At 51.5% G+C, this 19,263-nt stretch overlaps 8 protein-coding genes across 8 annotated transcripts; 4 read left to right on the forward strand and 4 right to left on the reverse strand.

The window, feature by feature from the left end:
- Positions 1–331: 331 nt before the first annotated feature.
- On the forward strand, positions 332–2,165 carry N7509_012394 (alpha-N-arabinofuranosidase; the record flags this gene model as incomplete). The annotated part of the gene is made up of 6 exons (XM_056637031.1): positions 332–438; positions 516–710; positions 792–919; positions 975–1,063; positions 1,115–1,214; positions 1,267–2,165. 6 exons carry the CDS (start codon positions 332–334, stop codon positions 2,163–2,165), a joined length of 1,518 nt encoding a protein of 505 aa, XP_056483061.1.
- A 211-nt stretch (positions 2,166–2,376) lies between these two features.
- Positions 2,377–2,750, reverse strand: N7509_012395 (uncharacterized protein; the record flags this gene model as incomplete). Its single annotated transcript, XM_056637032.1, has 3 exons — positions 2,377–2,431; positions 2,503–2,585; positions 2,649–2,750. The coding sequence occupies 3 exons, from the start codon at positions 2,748–2,750 to the stop codon at positions 2,377–2,379; spliced, it is 240 nt and encodes a 79-aa protein (XP_056483062.1).
- Positions 2,751–3,406: 656 nt separating this feature from the next.
- Positions 3,407–4,840, forward strand: N7509_012396 (uncharacterized protein; the record flags this gene model as incomplete). The annotated part of the gene is made up of 1 exon (XM_056637033.1): positions 3,407–4,840. One exon carries the CDS (start codon positions 3,407–3,409, stop codon positions 4,838–4,840), a length of 1,434 nt encoding a protein of 477 aa, XP_056483063.1.
- A 696-nt stretch (positions 4,841–5,536) lies between these two features.
- Positions 5,537–9,605, reverse strand: N7509_012397 (putative VPS9 domain protein; the record flags this gene model as incomplete). The annotated part of the gene is made up of 3 exons (XM_056637034.1): positions 5,537–9,138; positions 9,197–9,446; positions 9,528–9,605. 3 exons carry the CDS (start codon positions 9,603–9,605, stop codon positions 5,537–5,539), a joined length of 3,930 nt encoding a protein of 1,309 aa, XP_056483064.1.
- A 646-nt stretch (positions 9,606–10,251) lies between these two features.
- Positions 10,252–10,962, reverse strand: N7509_012398 (mitochondrial 37S ribosomal protein uS11m; the record flags this gene model as incomplete). Its single annotated transcript, XM_056637035.1, has 1 exon — positions 10,252–10,962. The coding sequence occupies one exon, from the start codon at positions 10,960–10,962 to the stop codon at positions 10,252–10,254; it is 711 nt and encodes a 236-aa protein (XP_056483065.1).
- Positions 10,963–11,377: 415 nt separating this feature from the next.
- Positions 11,378–12,962, forward strand: tim44 (protein translocase subunit TIM44; the record flags this gene model as incomplete). The annotated part of the gene is made up of 2 exons (XM_056637036.1): positions 11,378–12,219; positions 12,287–12,962. 2 exons carry the CDS (start codon positions 11,378–11,380, stop codon positions 12,960–12,962), a joined length of 1,518 nt encoding a protein of 505 aa, XP_056483066.1.
- Positions 12,963–14,225: 1,263 nt separating this feature from the next.
- Positions 14,226–15,416, reverse strand: N7509_012400 (uncharacterized protein; the record flags this gene model as incomplete). The annotated part of the gene is made up of 4 exons (XM_056637037.1): positions 14,226–14,292; positions 14,351–14,666; positions 14,713–15,352; positions 15,414–15,416. The coding sequence occupies 4 exons, from the start codon at positions 15,414–15,416 to the stop codon at positions 14,226–14,228; spliced, it is 1,026 nt and encodes a 341-aa protein (XP_056483067.1).
- Positions 15,417–15,750: 334 nt separating this feature from the next.
- Positions 15,751–19,217, forward strand: N7509_012401 (RIC1 family protein; the record flags this gene model as incomplete). Its single annotated transcript, XM_056637038.1, has 4 exons — positions 15,751–16,053; positions 16,121–17,515; positions 17,573–18,367; positions 18,423–19,217. The coding sequence occupies 4 exons, from the start codon at positions 15,751–15,753 to the stop codon at positions 19,215–19,217; spliced, it is 3,288 nt and encodes a 1,095-aa protein (XP_056483068.1).
- Positions 19,218–19,263: the final 46 nt, after the last annotated feature.

A 19,263-nucleotide genomic window follows, 5' to 3' on the forward strand; every position in this document is an offset into this window, starting at 1 on the left:
TGTCCACCCCGCTTGGCTAGGGTCTCGACTCTGCCCCGCAGGAGATTTTCCGCTTCAAGGCGATAACTTGGGTCGTCTTGGATAGAATGGATGAAGCACGATATGTACGCCCTATCATTATGGGGTGAGTGTGGATTCGATGGAATCTGGCGATTGGACTGAAGGGAGTGTACTTTTCGTGCGACATTTCTTCCCCGCTCGCTTGACCCTGGTAAAACATCATCCTGGCTCGAATTTCCTAAGCTATAATTTCCAGCCATCGGACAGACGTGAATTTGCTTGTAGACAAAGCTTCTTCCCGCTGAGCTTCTACGCGATTTGAGTTGCCAGCATGACTACTTTCACCAAGTTGGGGGACCAGGACACCCCTGTCATCTCCGTTCATCCTTCGCGTCGGATCTCGAAGATTAATCCCAACATCTATGCTGGTTTTACTGAGTAAGTGTGGTCAATTAAAAACCGCCAGACCGCGCATGGCACGATATCGGAGACAACGTATGCTGACGCTACCTTAGGCATATGGGCCGATGCATCTATGGAGGCATCTACGAACCGGGAAGTCCACTTTCCGATGAAAACGGTTTCCGGAAGGATGTATTGGAGGCACTAAAGGACCTTAACATCCCTGTTGTTCGGTATCCCGGTGGTAACTTTTGTGCTACCTACCACTGGCTCGACGGAGTTGGCCCGAAGGACCAACGGCCATCCCGGTAAGTCTACCCCAGCTTTATATTCCGCTGTTCCATTTTTAAATGGCTCTAGTAAAATCTCCCGTATTAATATATTATTAGACCGGAGCTTGCATGGCTGGGAACTGAGACTAACCAGTTCGGAACGGATGAGTTCATGAAATGGTGCGAGGTGATCGGCACGGAACCATATCTGTGCTTCAATTTTGGAACTGGTACTCTGGACGAAGGTAATTCATACTCATCAATCATTAATCCCGAAAAGTTTATTGACTGTTCCATCAGCTCTTGCCTGGGTCGAGTACTGCAATGGTACTGGGAATACATACTACGCGAACCTTCGCCGGAAGAATGGTCACGAGGAGCCATACAACGTAAGTATCAAACTTAATTCATCGTCCATGTTCAAAGACTTATAATTTTAGGTCAAATACTGGGCCCTTGGAAATGAGACATGGGGACCCTGGCAAGTCGAGCAAATGACGAAGGAAGCATATGCCCACAAGGCACTGCAGTGGGCCAAGGGTGAGATTATCTCAAAAGACCCAAAAACAACCGTTCTAACCTTTACATTTAGCTCTCAAACTCTTGGACCCCAGCCTAATCCTCATTCTCTGCGGTCAAGATGGTACCGCAACCTGGGACTACTACACTCTCAAGCACTGCCTGCTGCCAGCCCACTCGGCACTTTCAACCAGCGCAGTTCCATTAATCGACATGCACAGTATCCACCTTTACACCTGCTCAAATGACCACCTCCCCAACGCAACCGCGCCTTTAGCCGCAGAGAGAGCTATCGAGATCACCTCAGGCCTGATCGACCTAGCCCGTATCGAAAATGGCGTTCCGCCAGAGCAGCTACGTCCAACGATCTGCTTTGATGAATGGAACGTTTGGGACCCGATTCGCGCAGAGGGGAGCCAGGGTGCTGAAGAAAGCTATACGCTCTCCGATGCGCTGGCTGTGGCCGTCTGGTTGAATGTCTTCGTGCGGAAGAGTCGTGATGTCGGCATGGCTTGCATCGCCCAGAGCGTCAATGTGATTTCACCGCTCATGACGACGAAGGAGGGTATTATCAAGCAGACTACTTGGTGGCCGCTTTATTTGTTTTCGAAGTTCATGCGCGGCTGGACTGTCGCGTCGCATGTTTCTTGCGGTACCTATGAGGGTGAAACTTCGCCGAAGTGGTTGAGGAGTGCGATGGAGACACCTTGGTTGGATGTGAGTGCTACGATTGGTGAGGATGGCTTTGCCAATCTGGCTGTTGTGAATATTCATGAGCAGAAGGGCTTTGAAAGTCAGGTCGATGGTGTGGTTGGTGATGTTGTTGTCTACACTGTTACTGGTGAGGGGATTGCGGCTACTAATATGAAGGGCCGGGAGGAGGTTGCTATTAAAGAATCCAGTTGGGATGGAAAGGGATCTTATGTTTTCCCTAAGCTTTCGGTTACTTTGCTGAGATGGAAGGCGGAGTAAAAATGTGCTGCGAGTGAGACTGCCCTAGAAGTTCGTGATTTTTCTATATAAATACATCAAACGCATCAAATAAACACTACCTTATAGTCTCTTCATCTTATATGTATAGCAGGGATTATGGTAAATATTCATTCAATCTCTAGATTTCTCTAGGCCTGAAGATTCTCCGTTACATCGTTACAAATAATAATAAGGCATGGCATGATGTCGCCTAGCCGTAGGTCACATCTCGAACAGTTCCATCCTCATCAACGTGAACATTGAGTCTAGATTAACAGTTAGCAAGTACTAGGCTGAAATATTGAATGATACCAAGACGATCTAATAGTTTGCATACCTCTCGGGGCGGTGGTCCATGGTCTGCATGTCACCAGGCTTCACGACGCGGTGAGTTTCGGGCAGGTCCTTCTTTGCGAAGGACTGGTAGAGCAGGTGGTGTTAGAGTATTTCAAACACTGCAGTACTTTCCGAGAACAAACATACCACCTCATTACTTGTGTCGCCAATCTTCTTGCCCATGAGCTTGTTGACCCACTCGGACTTATCGCCCATGTCGGAGTTGATGCCGGGAACAACGAGAGGCATGACGGATGGGACTGTGAGTTGAATGGAATTAAAACTTGAGATTCTGGTCTTCTGATGGATGTTTGATGGGATGTCAGATATAACTAGAGGTACCAGTAGTTGTAGATGATGAGTGCTACGTCAAGGTGGGCAGGCATCTATATAAACCCCGATGACGATGACGTAGGTGTCAAGAGTGCTTAGTCACTTGCACCGCCAGCGAGATTCGTGAGATTCGTGAGATTTTCTGGGAACTCCGAGTTCACGTCTCCAGAAGGGTTTCATTGGCTCATGGTCGGAGATAGATTAAGGTGATGTGTTGTCGCTTGACCTTCAGGGAAGCTTGATGTCATCTTATCTGGACTTGTTACTGATAGAACCTTACTCTAACCTTACCTTAAGGTAGGCATCACATCCTAGAAAGCCAAGAATAGCCCTAGTAATTTTAACTACTCGTAATACTACTAGTAGTATACTTCGTAATGTGTATAGTTTATGATGCCAAAGGGAAGCTGCGTGAGGCAGCGATGGCAGCTGCGATACATTGTTGGTAGTGTTGACTGCGTTGGCTGTTGACTTCTACTTCCTCTTCTACTTCCTCCTTCCTTTCTTTATGCTTCACATCTCCCACATCTTGCACAGACTCACTTGCAATCACTCCACCGGACATATCTGCCATGACTTCCTCTTCGCATGGTGTCATGAAGTTACCGATTTGGTCCGAGACAACCACAACCGGCCCAAATCCTCTGGACAAACACATCAATGATAAATTCATCACCGTCGTAGTTTACCCTCGCCGGGCCGTCACAATCTTCCCCGAGCCTGAGAACGGCTTGGATTCGAACCATCGACTCAGCCCCTGGATCGTGGAGAAGGTTGGCTCGCAAGAGCAACAAGAAGACCAGGAGCAAAGCGAGGCCCCCGCTCCTCTCCGAAGCGATGCTGCTGCAAAAGAGACAGAGGACATAAAAGACGCAACTCAGGACGAAATACAATCAAAGGCGCGTTTTTGGAGTGAAAACGCCGCTACTTCCAAAGCAGCATCCAGCCCCATTCCATCCGCAAAGTCCAAAACCGTCCCCGTTACAAAGTCCACCCAATCCGAATGGGGCCTCGACAAGGGTTCCATCGCCGCGGTCGTCATCATCTCAATCTTGACCTTCGCCTGTCTCGCTTTTCTGGGATATTGGTACGTGGCGAGAGAGTGCAAAACGCGCCGCCGCCGCCGACTTCGTGCAAATGACAACCAATTCGACCAATCTTCCCTCACACTAGGCGAAGAGGCCAGCAAGGCGCTGGATGAGTTTCTCATGAAGGATGTCGAGCCAGAGCGCACGTCCATCATGTTCAGTCGCAGTCGCTCACCATCCATCACCTACGCTATGGACCAAGCCGATCGTCCAAGCTCCAAGGCCTCTCGAAACAGCTACGAGGCGAGTCTCAACAGTATACTCAGAATGGACCCCTTGGCTCGTGAATCAGCAGATGGAGCAAGACCCAGCTTCATAATCTCAGATCTGACCGATTCCTCCGGCTCAAAGACCACCTCCAGTGGTTCGAAAACCGTCTCAAAGAGTAGTAGCTCGAGTGGTTCGAAGAGTGGTTCAACTGATTCAAAGGGCAGCGACTCGACACCACCAACAACAGTATCAACCGCAACACCTCGTGGATCTCTACAACTCTCACCGCGAGAATCAGTGGGGTCAAGCACATTCCCTCCAACTGTGCGATCCTCACAACTCTGGGCAACAACATCAGCCGAGACGACAGAAATGAGTTCCCTTCTCAGCAATGACCAGAAAAGCCCGCGTTCCTCGCTTTCAAGTTCCTACAGCTCAAATATGTTACCTAGTTCGGTGAGCTCGCTGGTCCCTTCTTACTCTCGTTCCCAGCGTGCGTCCAATGCATCCCAGTCTTCGGGTCGATATTTCGTTCAGAACACCGTTCGCTCTTTGCCCCGCATGATCAATGATTCTGGCAACTCTCGTCGCAATCACCACAGGTCTTATAGTAGCCGGTCTATGACTATCTCGCCCATTGAGGAGTCTCCTGACTCTTTGGGTACCGCGCCACCGGCGTCGATGTTCCGGTTTTCTGATGCTTCATGATATTGGCGGTAGTCTACAGTGTTATAAAAATACTACTGGAGTTGGTGTTTTTGGCTTTTTTTTGAATCGTTTATTTCCTTGGAGTCTCTTGGATCGATGGGTATATGGCCGTGCTTCGACGGTCTGCATTACTAAAGAACTGATGAATGTATTTGTTAGGTAGCAGTTCTGTGTTCATGCAGTTGGTAACGGGATGTGCAGTATCTTCACATTGCACAGTCTATAATTCAAACAGGAAGTCGACCTTGCATGGTCATTAACCCTTGCCCTACAGACCTAATATTATAAAAGAATCGAAAGTTGAATGATAACACCCATAGCAGGCGACGTCTCGGCCCAACTTTGGAAGCTCTGAAGATATAGTAGACTTGCCATGTAAATACTAGTAGCTAGAGCGAGGGAGTCTATCGGAGGAACTTGAAACTTTGAAGAAGCCCCGGAGCCTGAGACCTTGGCCAGGGATGAGCGATGTACTAGCACCAGAAGTGAAAAAAATTCTCGCAAAGAAAATGTATAGCCCTGGATCATGTCCGTCATGAAAATATACAAAATTGGAACATCTCGCTAAAAAAAGAAAATAAACAGAAACACAAGAGAGAGCTGGATGTGGCAGGAGAGGGGAGGGAAGACCCCCGATGCATCGAAGAGACTCGGAAATAGTAGAAGAAGTTTGTAGTAGCCTTCGCAGCCTTTTTTCTACAACTTCTTTATTTCCCGCACACTACGCAAGCAGCGTTCCATGCGTTTCCCACGTTCCCTCTCTCGCACAAGGGTATCCTTTACAAAAGCGCGTATAGCCTCACGGCCGACCTTTTCGCGCCAAGTCGTCCACCCGGCTAATTCGCCCACGACGACATCCTTGTTCCATGAAATCTCCTTTGCAAGACGGCTTGACTCGGCCTCGCCGTCGCGGATCTTCTTTTCCAGATCGCGGACGGACTTTTGTCGTGATTCTTCGAAGCCGGGTAAGTTGAGGTTGAATTTGCGCGGTAAGGAGGAGGATATTAGGGATGAGCGGGACCGGCCAATTGTGCGGTTTGTGGAGGTTAGGTTGGACATTATGGAAAGAGGGCGTGAGAGGGATTTTAGGATTGCAGCGGTTGTGTTGTCGATTGAGGTTAGTGCGGCGATGTATTGTAGTAGTGGAGAGGAATCTGTGCTTGAGGTTGATAGGCAGTTGCCGTAGCGGGCGAAGGCGGTTATGTGAGATGTGGGGAGGGCGTTCGTTGGTTCACGGAGGGTTGATAGGACGGTTGCGCAGAGTGAAACGGCGTCGGCGATGTCTGAGGCGCTATTTTGAAGGGCGTGGCCGCGGCGGATGAGGCTTTTTGTGTTGACGTGGGCGGCGCGGACTATGTCCTGGGCGTGTGTGACGAATGATTCGGTATCACGCATGCCTTCAAGGGTGACGGGTGAGAACTCATCGCTGATTGTCTCGGTGAGAACAGCTGCCTTGCTGCGAGACCGATCGGCCATCATTTCGGGCTGTAGCTCCGGGACGAGAAAGAATTCCCAAAGCATTTCGTGCGTGGCGAAGGTTGGATGGGCCAGGAGCGTTTTTAGAAATCGGTCAAGTTTGTCTTGGAGGTCATGGAGGATAGATCGTGAAGGTTTGGAGTGGACTTGGAAAGGGTTCCGGAAATCAGCCAAGGAGGGCACGTAAGACGCGGGATGTTCGACTGCAAGCCACTTGGCAAGGTTCTCGAAGTCAGTAAAGCTGCGACGACAGGTCGTCACAGTGTACGTTGTTGAGCCCGGTCGTGAAGAAGCCACTGTGTGCGAGGGTCCGTATGGTGCACCCGACTTCAGGATGAATCGAACTGTGGCATCCTCTACGAAGAACGACCGTACCACGGTAGTCACTCGACCGGAGGGGTCTCCACAGGCCGACGGCGGATGAGACAGTAGAATCAAATCGTCTATACGGTTGCGAACCTCGTCGTCTTTTGCAAGTTCAACGGCCGTCAATCCACGTGCCTCCTTGACATGAACGTCGACCCTAGGGTCCATGAAGAGAATCCGGACCTGCTCAACTCGGCCATACTTGCTCGCCATCATCAATGGCGTGAACCTCTTATCGTTCGTGGCGTTCGGGTCACAGTCGCTCTCGGTGAGGATACTTGTTGTGATTTCGGGGTCTCCAACAATATGCAGGAGGGTATTGCCCTTTGCATCAATATGTGCATCGACTTGAAGGGGCTTTCCATTGCGTTGGGCCTTTTGAGCAGCCGTAAGCGCGGCTCGTACCATAGGTTTGTACTCAGGGTGATCGTAGGACCGACACAGGGCAAAAAGTGGGGTTTGGCCATGTTTGTCGCGTTGCTGCCAGGGGAGGATATTGCTGAGCCTATCGAGTAGAGACGGCGTGTTGAAGAGGTAGTGTGCAACGGTACGGCCGTGCACATCTGACTTGGTTAGGTACATAGAAACCACACTCTCGTCTGCTTTGCTGAATAGAAAGTCCAGCAGAATACCAACGACTTCGATGTGCGCGAGCTGGACGGCTGCATTTAACAGGGTCGTGCCGTCAGCATTTGTATCCTCAAGAACATCCTCTAGGGGATAAAATTCTTCTAAGCTCAAAAGATATTTCAGGGCTTCAGTCTGTCGGCTCTGCACTGCCATCATCGGAATTGAGTCCCCTGCTGGGTCTTGCGTTTTGGTTAAAGTTTCAATAGAGCTGTCGCCCTCAATGTTGCTGGCCATGGACCCGATAGTGGTGGTTCTTGACAAGAATGATACTGCAGATGACTCTGAAAGGCTGCGAACATCCATTGAAACTCTTTTAGTTGGCCGAATGGAGCCTCTTCGAGGCGAGGCTCCACCCCAGGTCTGGAAAGGAAACACATGTGATAAGGGCGGCGCTTCAGGGTCACGCTCCTCTGGGGCGAAGTCACCGTTCGTGATTACCGAGTTGCTGTACACAGAGGATGTTTCAAATGGTGACTCCTCCAGTTCATCCGAACTGTCCGTTTGGAAGAATACAGACTTTCGTTCAGGCTCAGGAGTGACATCTTCATCGATAGAGTCATGGTCTCCGTTGGGTTCCAATATGCCCTTCATGTCCGAGAGCCTCCCGCCCTTGGTAGCCTGCCATAGGCGTCGATTGCGAGCACTAGCTCGTCGAAGACCGGCAGAATCGGTCACGAGGTACATCAAGACGGCTTCAAATGTACTCAGGGCATAGCCCATCTCGCCGCTATCTACATCGTCAATGAAGATGAAATGCTGCATATACAACAAGCGAGCTTGAAGATGCCGGATCTGCGATCTAATTACCACGACCAACAGCAGTGAAACCAGTACATCCGCGTTGATCGTCAAGGGTGATTTCCCCTTCTCAGAGGCCGGGCCATCTACCCCATCATAGCTTCCGGGGTATGAGATCACTTTGACGGTTTGAAGCAGGATAATTAGCATATCGTGTGGCCCCTGGGCATCCCCAATCTTGCGAAACTCTTCAACGCCACGAGTGAGGCGACGAATCACTTCTCTTTTACCTTGGCGCCCGCCGTCCACGGAGATTCCGACTTGAGTCACATCAATGCTTTCCATGTGTCGTATCCTAGAGTCCAGCTCTGAATCTTCGGATTGTCGGAAAGCGCAGAGACGGGGGAAGAGAAGCGGTTCATGAACTTGCTCGGCGACATACCGTTCGATGAGGCTTTCAACAAGCGGACCGGTTAGATCTGTAGTCGCTCCGAGAAGCGATAATTGCTGTTTGTCGACCAGTCGGAATAGATCAATGGCAGCGGTGACTGCAGTCTCCAGACTCCGGCGCATTAGGTCCTCATCATCCTCGAAATATTCATCGGAGTTGAATGGTAATCGGCCCCGACGCGACGACCAACTGCGAATAGACGAGCTTTCATCTGCAAGAGACTCCGCGCGTGTAAACCGTCTGCCACTCTCACTGCCTGATGCAGACGGTGAACGGGAAGGCGGGGGTGGCAGCGGCTTTCCAAGCTCTTTTCCAAATTCCTTAAACAATCTCTCCAGCCCCGGCTGCATTTGTCTTGCGATCATCGGGAAGTTGGCTAGCAGCTCCCCGAAAGACTTGATCTCCTGCTTCGGCGGAGAGACTGTGGACTCGCCATTGCTGCCCTTTTTATCCGATGGGGTCGATTCAATCTTTCGGGGTATTGATCCAGGGACGACAGCGGAAATGATCTTGAATGGATCGAACGTTCCAATCAATGGGCGTGAAATGTAGTAGACAAGCCATGGTCGAGAGTCTGTAGAAGGGGCATAGTAGAGCGCGTCGGACAAAAGCTGAGCCTGAGTGAGGGATTTGAAGCCTAGAGGGATAGGATGGTCAACGCGACAGTATTCCCGAGCAATTGCTGGACTTCGTACCTTTGTTGCTGTAGACAGAGCTTTCCTTGATTATAACAGTTCTTCCGTTGAAGGTGGTCAACTGCTTCGCTTTCCCTCGATTATCTCGCACATTGGACTCGTCCTTTCCATTCGTAGAGCCCGAGTTGATCGGAATCCGTAGCACATGGCTACCCAGAAACTCCTCTGACGCGACGAGGTCGGAGTAGAGGATATTGGATTCGCGGTCCCGCGAACCGGTCAGGGACTCCGTGGTAGGAACAAGGAGGACCTGTGCAGAAGAGAGAAAAAGAAGATCCACTGGTCAGCCAGTCCGATAGATCCGAGGGGGGTTTGGAGAAGCTAGACTTACATGGTTCTCCACGGGTATACACTGCCCGGGAACAGTGCTTCGAAAGAAGGCACGGAGGAAGGGATTTAGAGGGTGCATCCAAACGGTATTGGACGGCCCAGCAAAAGAAAACCAGCAATCATCAAGTCAAGTCGTTTCGGATTCTATGACAAACGCAAACGTGGGGATTGTGCGCGGTGAACGGGTGTTTCGCGGGGAAGAGCTTCCGGCGCATTCAACTGCAGGCAACAGTCCAGGTCCAGGATGGAATAAAAGAGAAGGGAAGGGAAGAGACGGCAGACAGAGGTATTCGACTCTAAAGGGAGAGAGGAGTCGAAATGGAAAGGAGGGCTAATGAAATGAACAGAAGCGACAATCGTGAAGTGGTCTTGACAGTCACAGGGAGATTCCAAGGTGAACTTGAAGGTGATCGCTCCGCTGCGGGAGAGCTGCTGCGCTAACCGCCTTGGGATGTTCAGGGTGCATTCAGTAATATCTAGCGATTAAAGGTGAAGGTGATGTTTGTAGTAAAAGTAGAGTAAAATATTGTAGAATTGCATATGCTGTGCTTGAATTTTACTATGGTACAAATGGTACAAATAATAGATGATGGCCCTAGGCCCGAAAGAAGCCCCAATATACTCCCCATCTTCCTAGAGCTTTCACATGCACTCCAAGATCTGCTTTCACTTCTGCTTCTGCTTCTTTATAGAAGATCATTTCACGCCTACCACAAATCTCCAAACTAACCCAGTCTGCGGACCTTGCGACTGCGGGTACCACCAAACTTAACACGCGTAGAGTCGGTCACCCGGTTCACCAGTCCACGCACATTGCGACCTTCATTTCCGAGCAACACCTTGGTAAAAGCCTCCCGACCCTTACCGAATCCACGGAAAACAACCTCTAGCCGCTTAATCTCCAGCAGATAGCCACGTTCTTGGATCTGCGACAGAACGTGGGAAGACAACTGGTAGGCGGGATCAAACCCAGCACGACCACCCTTGCGGAAACCAATCTGACCGGTACCCATAGACAACATCGGGTTACCGTTCGGTCGTGTCAGAGTGAGAATTGTGTTGTGTTTATGGCAGTAGACGTGGAGGTGATGAGGAGGGGCGCGGTCGGCGTAAGGGTGTCGCATCATATCGGCTTCCAAGCTCTCGGCCAGTCTGCTGTAGTCGGATGTAAAACGCGAGTTGGAGGAAGATTGGCCTCCCTGCATCATCTTGGTAATGGCAGACAGAGGAGAAGCCTTATCGGCGCTACTGGGGGCTCGGTCGAGGATTTGATTCTCCAGGGATCGCGTACGCTCCGCCCTCGAGCTGCCATCTGCTTGCTGGGAGGAGGAGGATGTGATGGAACGGACACTGCTAAGACCAGCCGAGCGAGAGATATTTTGCCGGCATACCGAAGGTAGCGTCTTGGCCAGAGCGTTCATAGAGAAAGAACTCATGGCGTAGAGTGCTTGTGCCGATGTGTCGGCGGTGACGTTGGGGACACGAGAAGGGGGGTACCGGGGATATTGACCACTCTGAATTCAATGGCAATGGAAATATGTCGGTATTCAATTGTTGAGAAGATCAGAGGATCAATTGATCGAGGGTGACGCGACCGGGGGGGGTTGAATCGTAGGCCGACGGACCGAGAGAGGCGGAAGGAGAACTGGAAGATTTTCGAAGGTCTTGGCATCTCGACTTTTCCCTTACTCAACCCAACCTACTTTCCCCGGTCCAACCTCCGTCTCTCCTCATTTGCCGTCCGGGCTGGGCTGGATTATATTTTTCATCCTTTTCTTTTTCTTTGACCTTTAATCTCTTTCTTCCCTTCCTCTATCCTCTCCCTACCCTCAGAGCATGATTTCCGCTAAGATGTCCACTGCCGCGCGTGCGGCGACCTTGCGGTCCCAAGTCGCGGTCCTCAAGTCAGGATCTCGGGCAATGTCATACTCGGCTTTGCCTGCGCAGACATTTAAGACTTCCATCCAAGGTCAAAGGACCCTTCAGCAGACCCGTTCTCCTGTATCCCAACTGGTCTCGCCATTCGCCGCCCTTCCCTTGACCAGATCTTTCCACGTCGCCACCCCTCTCTTCCAGCAACAGCAGCAGAAGCAGCAGAAGGACGAGAAGAAGCAAGGAGAAGAATCCAAGTCGGAGCAAGAGGGCGAGGAGTCTAAGGATGAGAACAAGGAAAAGAAGGAGGAAGCTCCTCCACCGCCACCTCACGGCGACAAGTCCCCCTGGCAAGTTTTCCGCGAAACTCTGCAGACCGAGTTCAAGGCATCCAAGGAGTGGGAGGAATCTACCAAGGCTCTGGCTTCTTCTGCCCATGAGTTCAGTGAGAACGAGAGGATCAAGCGTGCTCGTGCCGCCTACGAGGCTGCGTCCGGCGCCGCCGGTAGCCGCACTTCCGCCGCCCTCAAGTCGACTGGTCAGGTCATTGGAAAGAGTGCTTCGTGGACTTGGAACACTACTGCCGTCAAGGGCCTTCGCAAGGGTGTCAACGCCACTGGAGAGGGTCTGGACAAGGTCACGAGACCTGTTCGTGAAACCGAGGCGTACAAGAGCGTCAAGGATGCCATTGATGACGGTAGCAGCTCCCGCTATGGTGGATGGACTGAGAAGGAAGAGCGTCGTTTACAGCGCCAGCGTCGCGAGCAGCAGGAGCTGAAGTCCGGCAAGCGCAAGGTGGAGCAGGCTGTTGAGGACCCCAAGTACGTTTCAATTCTGCATTTCCAAATTAAGCCCCTCCGAGGATGTTAGTCACTAATTTGTCTCTAGCGCCGGTACCCACGTTACTCTGCACAAGGACGCCGCCTGGAAGGAGTCATGGCGCGACTTCAAGGATTCCAACCCGATGATGCAGAAGCTGTTCACCTTCCGCGACGTTTACGAGGAATCCGAGAACCCCCTCATCAGCACAGCCCGCAGTATCACCGATAAGATTGGAGGCTTCTTTGCCGAGAACGAGACTGCTCAAGTCATCAAGCGATTCCGTGAGATTGATCCCAACTTCAAGATGGAGGAGTTCCAGCGCGAGCTGCGCGAATACATGCTTCCCGAGGTTCTGGACGCCTATGTCAAGGGTGATGTCGAGACTCTTAAGCTCTGGCTTTCCGATGCTCAATTCTCCGTCTACGCTGCCCTCGCCAAACAATACACCACCGCTGGTCTGAAGTCCGACGGCCGCATCCTGGATGTTCGTGGTGTTGATATCTCTCACGCCCGTATCCTGGACCCCGGTGAAATCCCCGTTTTCGTTGTCACCTGCCGTGCCCAGGAGATCCACGTCTACAAGAACGTCAAGACTGGCAAGCTCGCTGCCGGTATGGAGGACAAGGTCCAACTGGTCACTTACGCTATCGGCATGACCCGTATCCCCGAAGAGGTCAACAACCCCGAGACCCGCGGCTGGAGACTGATCGAGCTGCAGAAGGCTGCTCGTGACTACATCTAAGGTGGCAGGCTGGTCTGCTTCTCAGTGTGCAATCCTCACTCCTCTCGGCCTCTCAACCTCTTGCTCTACCCGTTTCCCTACTCTTTATCCGTCCCCCCAACTGTACAATATGACTGTTTGATATCTAGCCACGTGGATCTGGCATCTTTTTTCACGGTTATGTACCCGACCACTTGACTTCGCGCGGTCGGTGTTCTTTCTTCATGTATTAATGTTCTTACTTTTGTCTCTTTTCCCTTTTTTGTTCTCCTTATGGCGCGAGTCCCTTTTCCAGTTCCCCCTTCCCCGGGCGAATTGGAAACGAAAAACCCCCTCTCCATAGACTTGGACTGCGCGTTTGGGTTGAAGGTGTTTCGCGGCGTCCTATATGTTTCTTGCATTTTCACTCTCCCCTCGACACCGTCTGATCTGCATGTGGGCCGTCTATCGGTCATTTGAATTTTTGGTTGTGCTCTGCTATGCTGTGCTGTGTGCTGTGGCTTGCGGGTCTTCCTGATAATGGAGATCCGGAAGGCAATTGTTGGAGTTGCATTGAAGTCGTGTACATATTATTCAAGGAGAATGTATTTTGTGGTAACCATTTTAATTTGTCTCTCCTATGATCTTTTACTGCCCGCTTTCCAAGGTTCTTTCGTGGATGGAGACTGAGGTTGGTGACCATTCAGATTTGGCATTGCTCATGAAATCGTAGAAGGCATGACCAATACTGATTAATTGTATTGAAATTGTGAAAGGATAACGGAAATGAGCAGTTTAGTAGATTATTGGTGCATATCTTTGCTTGAAAGCAAAAGAAAACAATAGAGTGAGTATGCATAACCAGTACTGGGTGATCTATTGCATGGTGAATTTCCTAAGAAGTGAAAGTCTTGGCACGTAGACCCTTATGGTCTAGGGGAACAATTGGTTCCTCTAGGAAAGTCCATATGCGGGATAGGAGAAGCTGAATTGCGGGCTTATCTTTTTGCCTTTTTGCGGAATTTCCAGGTTGACCGTTCGATTCCGCCTGCTGGCGACCAACTAACTCCTTTTCTTTTTTTTCTATCTTTCTTTTTCTTGTGCCAATTTCCCCATCATCCAAGTTATGATCATAGTATTTAGAGCTTTTCATAGTAGTTAGAGCTTTTTAAGGAACAGGAAGAGAGTTGAAGAATCAGTAACGAAATGTGTTCGTGTCTAAGAAACGCTGCTGCAAATCGAAATCGCCACAAAAGCATCATCATCGTGTCTTTTTCCACGGTCATACATGTCATCCAAAAACGTCTATTGCTGGTTACCGGCATCGCGACCAGCGCCGCCAGCGCCACCACCACCCATCATGTTGCGAGCCCTGTACGAAATCGTTAGTTTATGATCAGGGGGGAGCCGAAGGCGACGGATCAACTTACATATCGGCAAGGTTAGGGTCGCTCATGATGCTGGACATATCAGGCATGCCACCACCCTGACCGAAGTTCTCGGCCATCTCGCGCAGACGGGGGTTGCTCATCAGGTTGTTCAGCATGTCGGGGTTACCCATCAGGTTTTGGGCCATCTGGGAGAACATGGGGTTGCTCATCATAGAGCTCAGGTCAGGCATGCCACCACCACCGCCAGCACCGCCACCGCCGAACATACCGGCCAGCGAAGCAAGATCGGGCATACCACCGGTACCACCGCGGGAAGCGCCAGAGGCAGTGTCAAGCTCCTCAGAGGGGGGGCTCGCTAGCACGGCTAGCCTCCTCGATCTTGCGGTTGGAGGTCTCCAGACCGCGCTTCATCGCATCACTGCCACCATTGCCCTCAGCGGCAATTCCACTCTCGTAAGCCTCCTTGGCGGCGTGGTAGTCGCCCATGTCGAAGCGGGCAAGACCCAGACGGCTCCAGGCCTTGGAGTACTTGGGGTCGACAGTGGTAGCCAGCAGGGCGTCCTCGGCGGCCTTCTCGTGGTTGCGGGAAGCGGAGTAGGCAGCGGCGCGGTTAGAGAGGTAGATGGGGTTGGCGGGGGCGATCTCCAGGGCCTGGGTGTACTTTTCAATGGCGGCGGGGTAGTCCTTCTTGGACATCAGGGAGTTGCCCTCGGACTTCAGCTTGTCGGATTCATCGGTAGGGGTACCGGCCTTGGTGGGCTTTTGCTCTTGGGATTGTTGGGCGGCACCGGCGTCGGGCTGGGGGGTGGACTTGTTGCGCAGCTTCTCGTAGACACTGTAGATATTGGCGAGGGATTGACCACCAACGGCCTCCTTTACGGCTGCCTCGTTGGAGGGATCCACCTTGAAGGTATCGGCAATGCAGGACTGGGCGATCTCAATCGATTCGGCATCGTCGGCGGTGAGAGTGCCATCCTTCAGACTGGAGCCGAGGAAGTCGATGATAGCCAGCGCAAGGCGCTTGTTGCTCTCGGTGGGGGCCTACCAGCGGTGCATAGTCAGTAAAAGTCCCATTCCTCAGTGCAGGACTGTTCGGTCTCACCATAGTAAACAGATATTCCTTTTTTGAAAGGTGTGTAAATATTTAATAAAGGGGAGAAGAAGAGAAAGAAAGGCTGGGGCTCTCCGATAAAAAAAGAAGCGAATGGATGCTTTTTGATGCGGGGAGCAGCAGCCCCACGTGACACCGCTTATCGGCCCCGTTGGTCGCAGCTTCCCCAGTTCAAATGGCCGCGGCTTCTGTTTTTGTTTCTGGTCTTGGGTTGCGCCTTCCTCTTTTCCCTTCTTCTTTCCTTTTAATCAGATGACCCGGATGACTCATGCTTCTCCTCTGGTGACCTCCGCTGTTGCCGCTTTGAAGCTTTCTCCTTCGCCGCGCCATGTACTGGCCTAATGGAGTCCCCCGGGTCTACGCGGTCAACGGTCCAAACATTGTTGTCTCCGAGGATCGTGGTCCCTCCGACCCTCCTTCGACTGATCAACTAAACTCGGTTGGCGAGAATAATGATACCGAAGAAGTCGCAGCTCCAACCAACCAAAGCAAGGACCACAATGATCGACCAACCCCCCATACGGAGACCCCAAAGTGGGAGGATGAAGCAATCAATGGCCTTTGTGTCTCACGCTCAGGGCATATGTTTGCAACCATAACAGAATCGTCAATTTCATTATGGCAAACGAGGGTACGTCTTGAGAAACCCCGTGTGGTGTTTCAGCAGCATTGGGATCTGAACTAACACGTTCCGGCAGCCAACCGCGGTGGTAGCCGCTATAGCTCGCTCCTCGTTCTCTCTCAAGACCTATGGTCCAAATGTCGCCCTACTCATGCACCCCGATTCGACAATTCTCGTCGTTCAGACACAACATGGATACCTCCTCACGTATTCTGTAGCCTCGGACCCAGCAACTCGAGTCTACCAGCAGCAATTCGACCACAGTACAAACCCTCGCCGCCAGCAACTTACCCACTTTGCCGCCGTAGAAGACGCAAATGTCGTCGGAGATATCAGTATCAGGTTCCGTATGGCAATCAAGATTGAGTCCGGGATTGTCAAGGCGCTGGCGCTGGATCAAGAGCTGGTCGTGGCCACCCAGAAACCGTCGGCCATACAATGTATTCGATGGACACCCGAGTCCGGGGGCTCCCAGACTACGTCGGAGGTGTTGAACCATATTCTGAACGTGCCGAAGAAAGTCACAATCACTGATATGGTTTATGACCGGGCTATGAATCTCCTGATATGGCTCACAAGCAATGGTCAAGCATATACAGTACAGCGGCTCCCTGGAACACAGCAAGAACCTGAGTCGCCCAAGAAGCTTTTCCACGGGCATTGCTTTCACGATCCCAAGGACGACGGCGAGAAAGCTTTGAAAGTAACGGTTAATGCTCGCTTCTCGTTATTAACCGTCTATTGCGCCAATGGGGAGATCTTGGTCTACACTGCCAAGGATTATACAGGCAATGTACCGCTCTCTCAAAAGTTACATCTCCCTGCATCACCAGCTACCACAGGAGCGTTGACCTTTATGAACTATTCGCCGGATGGATACTGTCTCTTCGCCGGTTATGAAAATGGGTGGACGACATGGAGTGTCTTTGGAAAGCCCGGTGGTAACAGCTTCACAGTCGATTCGACCCTAGCAGCATCAAACCGTGAGGAATGGTTGACAGGAGTCTCGAATGGTTGCTGGATTGGCGGCGGGTCTGACATTATCCTGTCGGCAAAGAATGATCGACGCCTGTGGATCTTAGAAACAGCTCGCAGTGCTTTGACAGGTTGCTTCTCAGCTGCCAATCTCGCCCAAGGCCTGCTGCAGACCGGGACCGAGTTCATACTCTACCGTGGACATGATCTTCCGGAATTAATGACTATATCAGGCAAGGATTCGCTATGGCACCATGGCCAATATCCCCCGGCATACCTTCACTCGCAATGGCCGATCCGGTCCTGCGTCGTGTCCCAGGATGGACGGTATGTCGCAATCGCAGGCCGGAGGGGACTGGCACACTACAGCGTCACCAGTGGCAGGTGGAAAGTGTTTGAAGATTCGAAAGTGGAGAACTCATTTGCCATTCGAGGAGGTATGTGCTGGTACGGGCACATTTTGATTGCCGCCGTTGAAAGCGATGGATCATATGAGGTATGTGACCTAATGGTTCCCGGGTCTTGCTCAGATAAGCTTATGTGATGAATATAGATTCGTCTCTACTCGCGCGAGGATGCTCTCAAAGAAAGCTCTGTCATATTCACAGAGTATCTTCCCGCGCCGGTGGTATTTATCGGCCCCTCTGGAGAGGATTCCATCTTAGTCTACACCTATGACAACATCCTCTACCACTATGTCATAAACTCCACACAGCCTCAAATCACCCTTGTTCCGGTCGGACAGATTGCTTTCAATGGAATTGTCAGGGCTCCGACCCGAGTTCGTTCCATTAGCTGGGTTTTGCCTGAGGAGCAAATGCGTGAGTCCGGCTCCTCTTCAACCCAGACGATAAATACTGATGCAAAGGCAGACAATGGCGACCCTTCCCAAGACGTGAAAGTTGCATCTGTGCTTCTCCTTGTCGACGGCAACCTCGTTCTCCTACAGCCGACGGTGACGGATGGAGGCGACCTCAAGTATGACATGCGAGTCATCTCTAATGATGTAGAGTACTATATCCTTATGCGCGACCAACTCGCCTTCAACTTCTCGCCTTCGGTAGATGAATCCCTACCAAACAGCCCGTCCGCCGACATGGCTCTCGCGCCATCTCATAGCAGTCTCTCGCTCAGGGACTCGCTGTGGTTGTTCCGAGGCCACGATCTTCTTGCCTGGAATGACGTGCATGATGTGCTACAGCAAGGAACAGTGCCTGCACCACTCAACATACCCCTCGACTTCTACCCTCTGTCAGTGTTGTTGAACAAGGGCATCGTGTTAGGAGTGGAGTCCGAAATAACGCAGCGGCGTGATGTCACATTTACCACCTTAAAATTCGCCATTCGAGTATGTTAACTGACCTCTTGAATGCCGGGAATCGTGGATACTAACATTTTCGCAGACACATCTCTTCCTCCCATACTTCCTCCAGTACAGTCTTACAAATCTTGGAACACCTGCTACCCTTTCTCTTTGCCGACACTTCTCCCATCTATCCTACTTTGCCCACGGCCTCGAAATCCTGCTCCACCATGTCCTCGATGATGAAGTGGACAACGGCGGCCGTGCGACCAAATCCGAGGACCCAACTGCACACGAAGGACCACTTCTACCTACCGTCATAGCCTTCCTCCAGGCATCACTGCCAGCCCGCGAATATCTTGACATTGTAGTACAGTGCACGCGAAAGACGGAGCTTCGCTTTTGGCGTACACTTTTCACCTATCTACCTCCTCCAAAGGACCTCTTTGAGCAAGCCTTGCGACTAGACTCCCTCAAAACAGCCGTTGGCTATCTCCTTGTTCTCCAGGCATTTGAGGACGAAGACCACAATCACGACGGCCAGATTGAAGACTATGTTGTTCGCCTGATTGGCCTGGCTTCTCGCAAGGGAGACTGGGAACTTTGCGCCGAGTTAGCCCGCTTCCTGATCGCACTCGATTCCTCGGGCGAGATGCTGCAGCGAGCGATTTCTCGTGTTGGTCTGCGCCGATCTCCGACGAATGGGGCGCACCCGGGTCTTGGTTCTAGGACTGGTTCGGCTGCTAGTGTTCGTGGTCTTGGGTTGAGTCTTCCTGTGCGTACGCCTTCGTGGTCATCTCTCTCGCCGACTTCGTCTGTGTCACAGCATGCTGGGCGAGACGGTGATGTTTCGGATGAGTATTCCCATTCCTTGGATAGTCGGGATGGCTCATAAATTTGAAGCATATTTTAACGGGATTGATGGTACCCTGGCAACTGTA

The sequence above is a fragment of the Penicillium cosmopolitanum genome, assembly GCF_028827165.1.
Source record: "Penicillium cosmopolitanum strain IBT 29677 chromosome Unknown utg000011l:1.0-3548175.0:1.0-3550911.0, whole genome shotgun sequence".
Lineage (NCBI taxonomy): Eukaryota > Fungi > Ascomycota > Eurotiomycetes > Eurotiales > Aspergillaceae > Penicillium > Penicillium cosmopolitanum.